General features: G+C 47.8%; 1 protein-coding gene across 3 annotated transcripts; it reads left to right on the top strand.

The window, feature by feature from the left end:
- Positions 1-2,096: 2,096 nt before the first annotated feature.
- On the top strand, positions 2,097-7,253 carry CENPA (centromere protein A). 3 transcript variants are annotated; one of them, XM_014850318.3, is made up of 5 exons: positions 2,097-2,340; positions 4,503-4,615; positions 5,131-5,208; positions 5,524-5,698; positions 6,049-7,253. In XM_014850318.3, exons 1-4 carry the CDS (start codon positions 2,247-2,249, stop codon positions 5,656-5,658), a joined length of 420 nt encoding a protein of 139 aa, XP_014705804.1. In that variant the 5' UTR covers positions 2,097-2,246; the 3' UTR covers positions 5,659-5,698; positions 6,049-7,253. The 3 variants fall into 3 exon arrangements, with proteins under 3 accessions (XP_014705804.1, XP_044628037.1, XP_070368521.1); XM_044772102.2 differs by having other exon boundaries at positions 2,111-2,340; positions 5,911-7,253; XM_070512420.1 differs by having other exon boundaries at positions 2,111-2,340; positions 5,524-7,253.
- Positions 7,254-8,601: the final 1,348 nt, after the last annotated feature.

Here is an 8,601-nt window from a genome sequence, read left to right as displayed (position 1 = left end):
TCTGCATAGTGAACTGATTAGTCCCTGCTGCTGGCTGACTGGTCCTAGGGGAGCCTGGGGCTGGGGCTTCCTCCAGGACTGCCATCCAGGCCCTGGAGTAGCCCCTAGGCTCCTCTCCGCCAGGAATCTGCCCATAAGGCAGAGATTTGGTCCCGTGCCACATGGTTCTGTTTGCCTTCACTTGGTCCAAAGGACTCTGCGTCGTTTAACAGACAGACAGCACTCCAGGAGGTCAGAGCTCTGACCCCTGATGAGGACAGTCAGGAGTGGAGCAAAGCGTCACGTGGTATAGGGGAAAGAAGCAGAATCAGGCGTCAGAGAGCTGTGTTCTCAGCCCCTCCTCTACCTTGATTGGGTGACCTTGGACAAGTCATGTTACCTCTCAAGACCTTGACTACCTATAGAGGAGAAGTTCTCAGCATTCCTACATGTGTTCACCTCCCTGACCCACTTATAGGTTGATGCCGTTCTTTCATATTTGCCTTGGTTAAGAGTCCCTCTGGCCTTCTGTTGACTACATCCTTTCAAAACTCAAGGTCATTAGGGGGTTCCTATGTAGCCATAAAAGTTAAATCACCCTTCTTCATTAAGAACACTTGTCAAGAGAATTTTCAGAAGGGATTTCTATCCCAGAATTCAGCAAACTTTATCGAGACCTAATGTGCTCCAAGGACTGTGGATCCATCAAAGAAAACAGGAGAAATGAAAGTGTAAAGAAAGAGTCCCAGCACAGTATGGTGTGCAGTAAGAGGCCTTCGTGTGCAGTGCAGGGGAGGTAGTGCGGGAGAGGTCAGCTAACTGTCTACAACTATCAGACAGAGCTCCACCTGAGCGGGCTGTTGAGGGATGAGCAGGAGTCTTTCCTGGTGGGGCAGGGGGCGCTGGTGAGGAAGAGGAAGTATTTCAGGAGGAGGGAACAGCTTGTAAAAAGCACAGAAACATGTAAGTGTATAACAAGGTGACATGTTCAAGAACTGCAGGTAAGTGGACTGTGCCTGGCGGTAAGCATGCAACACCGAAGTGGCCAGAGAGGTGGGCAGGCGCCCAGATAGTGCTGTGCCTTATAGACTTTGCTCAGGCGTTAGAACTCTATCCTTAGACAGTAGAGTGCAGTGGAGAGTTTTAGGCAAGGGAGTGACATGATCCAAATTGCTGTTTGGAAAGATAACCTAGTGGTTATATGGAGACAGCTTTGATGAGCGTTAGGAAGTACTGCAGACAGAGACCAGTAAAACAGCCTTTGATTAATTAGAGTCTGGACGAGAGAAATGGTGGAGTGGATGAGTGTAACAGCCGTTCAAGGAGGAGATTCCTATCGCAGAGCCCTTGGCTGTAGGATCTTCTATTGTGTAAGTCGCCACCACAGAGTGGGTCTTCTCACCCCCGATGGCCAGTGGACCCACTGAGTATCCCCAAGCACAGCTCCAGCGGGCAAACTCAAGTCCTTGCCCGACTGCCGACCTAGTTCGCTTCGGTCTGTCTGCCTGTTGAGAGTTAGTCGCTACCTTCCCGAGCGGGGCTGGAACTCTCACCAGGATTCTGAAACAACCAAGGGGGATGTCGCCTTGGGCATCACAAAATCATCCAAAGTCGTCAGTACAAAATAGTGTTCGTTTACTTTTACTTATAAAGGAAATGTTAGGAGAGGAAAGAGCCACCAAGATCAAGATACAGGGTATTATTCTCAGGTTCTGATCCCCAATCCAAGGTAAAAGACTTCGGTTGGTTGATAGGGCAAAACATAAAATGTCTGAGCAACGCGATTTGTGTAGAGAAGCGCATTCTACAAACGCACCATCTATATCTTCAGAATCGAGCTTTCCTTTTTGCACCAGAGGGGTCCCGAGGACAGAGATCAGATCCCTCCAAGGCGAGCGCCCCCACCCGCGAGCGGAGGGTGGGAGAAGTGCCGGCCTCCCTCTCCGAGTTTCCATTGGCTGAGTTCCCCGTCGATTTGCCATGTCTCCACCCCGTCCTTCTATCACCGCCGCCGACCGCCTCCCGGCCTGTGTTCTCATTGGTCCTCCCGCAGCCGCTCTGCGCTGGGCGTTCCAGAGGCAGCCACTGAGAGTCGCTGCGTTCGGGTTTTAAAAAACGCCGGCAGTGGCTTGGGTGTGAGGCGGCTGCCGAGCACCGCTGGCAGGGCAGCGAGTGGGGTCGCTCCCAGGCTCCCCCGGACGCCAGCCTAGTCCCCAGACCCCGAAGGCCGCCAAGGAGCCGCGGGGCCGCAACCCTCCGCGCCCGCCATGGGCCCGCGCCGCCGGATCCGCAAGCCCGAAACCCCGAGGAGGCGCGCCGCCAGCCCGACACCCGGCCGGCCTCGGCCCGGACCCCCCTCAGGTAATCGGCCGCGGCCCCTTCCCCCACCCCTGCCGTGACTGTCACGGCCGGCTCGCGGGCCCATTCCACGGACGAGAGAACCGAGGGTGCAGCCGAGCCTGCGATTGAGCCGGAGCCCCCAACTCCGGGTCCGCCGGCCTCCTCGGCGCGGGGACAGGGCGGTGTGCGGTTCCCCGTCGGCTCGGGCTCGGCGCGGGGGCTGGGGGAGGCCGTGCCGGGGAGGAGCAAGGACTGGCCCGGACCGCCGGCTCCTAGTGCCAATTCTTGCTGACACTGCTAGCGTTATGGAGCTCGTTAAACTCGGCGTGAATTGTCGCAACGTGATGGCGTGCCCATTTTACAGATGAGAACACCGAGGCGCGGACGGGCCAGGCGACTTGAACAAGGTCACACAGCTTGCTCCAGCAGACACAGGATTTTTAAAAATCAATGTTTGTGCTTTTTTAAATTGCAAAGTCAGAGGCTGCTTTTTGTGACGATTTCAAACAACAATTCTACTTTTAGAAGGTGCCCTTCCAAGTTTTTTGCTTTTTTCTCTTCCGTGGGTGGCTGTGTTGGGCCTTAGCCACAGTGCTCTAAGTCAGGCGGTGCTCTCCCCTTGCTCCCTCCCCGAGGTGAAGGGCCGAAAGGAGGCCGGTCTGTGGTCTGGTGGGTGGGAGACCCACGGGCAGGGACTGTAGGCTGAGGCAGCAGCGGCTTTACTTGTCTTCTGCTACCTAGCTAAAAGCAGGGCGAAAAAGTATAGATTAGTTATGGATGCCGCTGCTGCGAATGCGATTTTTTGTCTTTCCTAAACACAGGTAACCTTTGCATCCAACCAAACTTGCTGAATTCTCTTGTGCATCCTAATAGTCTTTCACTTGCTTCAATTGACATTTTTAAGTAGGCTATTGTATGGTCTGCAAATAATGACTTGAATCTTCCTTTTCATTTTTATACATTTTATTATTGTACTCGAGACCTGGGAATAGCGTCGAAATAAGAGCAGTGTTTTGGCCACCTCTGTCTCGTCGTTTTAATGGGAGTATTGTTAAGTATGATGTTTGCTGCTGCTTTCCCATATATAAGCATCCTTCTACTCCTAGTGACCCTAAATGTTTTATCCCAGATGGACGCTCGACTCTTCTGGCAGCCTTCCTGCACTGGTCCACCAGTCCTGCTTTTCCATTCTTCCCAAGGACTCTTCCGTACCTTTTGCTTCCTCACTCCTCACGTTGGCATGCCACAAATGTGCTCTGCTATTTCCAGCCTAAAGGAAAAGGGCAGGGATGTTTCCTTGTCCCCCCATCCCCATCTCCCTCATGCTCCCCATTTCTCTCTACTGCCCTCCATCCTTAGCCTTTTTAAAATAACCGGACTTAAGCCTACACACTGTGCTCCTCTCTGCAGCAGCATCATGTTGGGCTTCCTTGTGTTGCTTTCCTTTCCCTTCCCCAGGTCTCATCCCTTCCCGTCACTCATACACCGACAGCTCTTCTCACAGTGACGTCTCTACCCTGGATCTCTCTGACCCAAGATCCCTGTATCCAACTGCCTTTCCAGCTGCGTGCTCCTGGGTGTGTCAGACCCAACACATCTAAAACCAAACTTTTGATTCCATAGCCCAGCGGCCTGACCCTGGCACTGAGTTATGCCACTTCTGAGGTCCCACTTTGGCCACTAATGAACTCTGGCCAACTGTCTTCACCTCTCTGGGCCTCAGGATAACTGAAACTAGGGAACTGTACCAGATAATCTCTCAGATTCCTTCCTATTCTAAAAAAAAAAGACCTAAAAACAAGACAACTGAGTTTCCAATCTAGGTGGAAAAGATAGAAAAGATGCACAAAGTACTGTGGGGCCCAGAGGAGGGAGGTGAGCCCTCAGGAGTCAGGAAAGGTTGCACATAGAGTTAGCATTTAAGATAATACCCTCAAAGGGTTACTGTTGAGGGTCAGTAAGACCCTCAGAGATCATTCATTCACTCATTTAACAAATAGTTATTTAGCACCTCTCTGCTGTTTTTCAGTTGCTGAAGATAAATGCAGTGAATAAAATTGACAAAAATCCCTGCTTTTTTGGAACATATTGCGGTCTAGTGATTTGACAGTGTGACAGCCAAGCTGCGAGGTCCACCTGTTTTCCACTGCACTTTCCCTTCCTGACCCGACTCTTTCACTCAGGCGCGCCCTCCCGTCCGTCTGGTCGCCGGAGGTCCACGAAGGTGCTGAGGGAGATCCGAAAGCTGCAGAATAGCACGCACCTGCTGCTGAGGAAGTACCCCTTCAGCCGCCTGGTGAGCTCCAGGGGCCTGCCCGCCACCCCCATGCCGCCTCCTTTCTTTGAATTTCCCAGGTATTGGGGACCCTATTGTCTCTTGCCCAGACAGCCAAGGGACCTCTTCTCTCACCTGGTAGGGGACTCTTTGTCTTCTGAAAACACGAGCCCGCCAAAGGCACCTTCCAGTTCTTTACGGAATTCTTTTCTAACCCCTACCACCTATAAGACTGTGCTCTTTGACTATGTAAATAGGAACCCTCTCGTCCATCCAGCCCTTCATCCCTTGTCCTACCCTGGGAGATTGCCTCCCCCTCTCCCCACCACCAAGAAGAGACATGCCAATTTCGAAGCTCCCAGGAGTTGACACCAGCTGCTAGTTGGGTCCTAAGATGAAGGGCCAGGAAGGTATAACGGAAATGAAGGTTCGTGCAGACTCATGGAGAGAGTCTGTCTTCTCTTGAATGTCTCTGCTTTTACTCTCTACTCCTCACCACTCCTCTTCACTTGCTCCCTAACCCTACTCCTTCACAGGCAAGAGAAATATGTATTACATTCACTCGTGGTGTGGACTTCAATTGGCAAGCCCAGGCCCTGATGGCCCTACAAGAGGTAAGAAGAGGGCCAAGGTACAGCTGGGTGAGGGGAGAGTGTGGGAGAAAGCATTCTGGAATTTCCCAGGGCTGACGAGAGTGTCACACGCTGAATCTTGCCTCCTTGAAAAGAGCAACAAGGAACACCCAGGATTTGGAGGCTGGATTCTTGTTTGGTGGTAGCAGAATTCCAGGCAAAGTTCAGTCTTATTCTGTGAACAGTCTTTCCTACAGTCCTTGGAGCCCTCAGAGACAGTTTAGCAGGTCTCCAAGAAGAAAGCAGCCCATACCCCCTTGTCTGTGTTAGTGGTCCTACTTCTCTTTCTGCCCCCAGGCAGCGGAAGCCTTTCTAGTTCATCTCTTTGAGGACGCCTATCTGCTCACCTTACATGCCGGCCGAGTTACTCTCTTCCCGAAGGACGTGCAACTGGCCAGGAGGATCCGAGGCATTCAGGAAGGGCTCGGCTGAGCTCCTGCCCCCGTGTCTCTGAGCCTTCCTGCTCACCAGAGTGAGTGCGCTGTGGGGAAAGATGGCCCAGCTTCGCATCACTGGGGTGGGAGCTTCTCGGAAGGAATTTCCCTTCTCCATCCTTAGTCCCTTGCTGTCTCGCCTTCCCTTTGTTCTCTAGAAAAGGTTTGATCTGGTTTTTGGTTGAATGCTTGGGACTCTATGGCACATGCCTTCTCATACAATGGTAAATAAAGCTATTTTTCTATTAAGCAATGACCAGATGACCCAAATCTCTGACAGAGTTAAGCCTCTCCATTTCACAAGGACCAGGTGATCTCACTTTGATTAAGAGAAAATTTTCTTACTTTTGAAAATGGCTTGTTAGTAAATATGATTCCTAAATTTCAGGGATGACACTCGGGACTCTGGAGCCAGGCCAGATCCACAGACCACGAAGCACTGCCCAGACTTGCTGTCTCAGAGCAAAGTGTGCATGTTGCTTTTGTAATTGTTTTTTAAGAAGGAGAAGACTGGGTGGCTTTCCTCTGTAACAGGAGTAATATATGAGAAAATCAACACACTTCCAAAGGCCTGAGAATTATTTTCACATAAAGAGACTCCAAGGTTGACTTCAGTTTGCAATTTATTCATAGGATTGTTTGATGATGTTGAAGACATCAGACTTTCTGGGTTTATGGGAGAAAAGGATATTTATTATTTTAGATCTTTCTGTACCATTTAAATTTTTTACCATATGTATATTTACTTTTATTTAAAACATGAGAAAAAATAGGAGAAGCCCACTTCAGTCAGTTGTGTGGAAGAGCCTGGCAGGTCTGGCATACAATCTCTATCCTTCGGATTAATCTCATCATTAGTGGCAGCGGCAAGTTCCTATGTGAACTGTGCCTGTAAACAAATTATAGCTTCTCAAAAACTCACTTGGGGTTAAAAGAAATCTTTAAGATTTGATGTTCTGGTTCCTTCTAGTAAATTCCTATCAAAATCATTCAGAAATTCTAGCTTGCAGAATTTATTATTTTTAACCATAGACGATGTATCATAATTTATACTTTAGTATTTTCCATTCCAGGATTTTAAGGTGCCTCTTCAATGTTTTTACAGTACTTTTGTAAGTTTTTTATGGAGATAATAAAAATAATCTTTAATGAAAAAAATTTAAAACAAAGTTACTGTTACAGCGTTCAGAGACTATACTGTATTGTTTGTGCATTAACGTCAAGCTCTTTGTTTGTACACTGTTTGCAAACAGCCACAATTTAAACAAGAAGAGAATTGAGTGATGTGTTTTTGCCTCCAGTGGAGTAGAATATGAGCCGTTCAGAGCCTTGCCCTTCTGCTGTAACTGCAAGCAGTTTGAGAGATTCCCAGAGAAATGGGAAGTGCCACTGGGAGATTTTTAGATTTTGTGTGTGGTGAAAATGTGAGGGGGGACTACGAATAATGATGTGTCAGTCAACTGAATTCTGAGACCAACTAAAGGAAAGGACCAAGTTCTGTTGTTTAATAAATTTTAATCCTTTGGAAAAACCTCTTTGTGTTCAGCATCAGCTCCTATTTACGCAACTAAATAAACGATCAATTAAAGTTTATCTACCTCTGAATATTTTTTTTTTTTATTAATGTTATGATAGATTACAACCTTTTGAGATTTCAGTTGTACATTTTTGTTAGTCATATTGTGGGTACACCCCTTCCCCCTCCGTGCCCTCCCCCCACCCCCCCTTTTCCCTGGTGACCACCGTTCAGATCTCCTTCTCAATATACTAATTTCCACCTATGAGTGGAGTCATATAGAGTTCGTCTCTCTCTGACTGACTTATTTCGCTTAACATAATGCCCTCGAGGTCCATCCACGTTGTTGTGAATGGGCCAATTTCGTCTTTTTTCTTGGCTGAATAGTATTCCATTGTGTATATATACCACATCTTCTTTATCCAATCACCAGTTTCTGGGCATGTAGGCTGGTTCCACGTCTTGGCTATTGTAAATAATGCTGCGATGAACATAGGGGTGCAACGGACTCTTGAGATATCTGATATCAGGTTCTTAGGATAGATACCCAGTAATGGGATGGCTGGGTCATAGGGTATTTCTATTTTTAACTTTTTGAGAAATCTCCATACTGTTTTCCATAGTGGCTGTGCCAGTTTGCATTCCCACCAACAGTGTATGAGGGTTCCTCTTTCTCCACAACCTCTCCAACATTTGTCGTTCTTGGTTTTGGATGTTTTTGCCAATCTAACGGGGGTAAGGTGATATCTTAGTGTAGTTTTGATTTGCATTTCCCTGATGATTAGCGATGATGAACATCTTTTCATGTGTCTATTGGCCATATTCATATCTTCTTTTGAGAAATGTCTGTTCATGTCCTCTGCCCATTTTTTGATCGGGTTGTTTGTTTTTTTGTTGTTAAGCAGTGTGAGTTCTTTGTATATTATGGAGATTAACCCTTTGTCGGATAAGTGGCTTGTAAATATTTTTTCCCAATTAGTGAGCTGTTTTTTTGTTTCAATTCTGTTTTCCCTTGCCTTGAAGAAGCTCTTTAGTCTGATGAAGTCCCATTTGTTTATTCTTTCTATTGTTTCCCTCAACTGAGGAGTTACAGTGTCCGAAAAGATTCTTTTGAAACTGATGTCAAAGAGTGTACTGCCTATATTCTCTTCCAAAAGACTTATTGTCTCAGGCCTAATCTTTAGGTCTTTGATCCATTTTGAGTTTATTTTGGTGTGTGGTGAAAAAGAATGGTCGATTTTCAATCTTTTGCATGTGGCTGACCAGTTTTCCCAGCACCATTTGTTGAAGAGACTTTCTTTTCTCCATTGTAGGCCCTCTGCTCCTTTGTCGAAGATTAGCTGTCCATAGATGTGTGGTTTTATCTCTGGGCTTTCAATTCTGTTCCATTGATCTGTGGACCTGTTTTTGTACCAGTACCATGCT

This window comes from Equus asinus, chromosome 6 (genome assembly GCF_041296235.1).
Source record: "Equus asinus isolate D_3611 breed Donkey chromosome 6, EquAss-T2T_v2, whole genome shotgun sequence".
Classification (NCBI taxonomy): domain Eukaryota; kingdom Metazoa; phylum Chordata; class Mammalia; order Perissodactyla; family Equidae; genus Equus; species Equus asinus.
This window is presented reverse-complemented; position numbering and strand designations above follow the sequence as displayed.

What these genes read in the sequence shown, in the direction of transcription:
- CENPA (XM_014850318.3), top strand. Translation starts at nt 2,247, where the DNA reads ATGGGCCCGCGCCGCCGGATCCGCAAGCCCGAAACCCCGAGGAGGCGC. An exon ending in AGTACCCCTTCAGCCGCCTG is followed by an intron (nt 4,616 to 5,130) that starts GTGAGCTCCAGG and finishes ACTCCTTCACAG; the next exon opens with GCAAGAGAAATATGTATTAC. An exon ending in CCCTGATGGCCCTACAAGAG is followed by an intron (nt 5,209 to 5,523) that starts GTAAGAAGAGGG and finishes TTCTGCCCCCAG; the next exon opens with GCAGCGGAAGCCTTTCTAGT.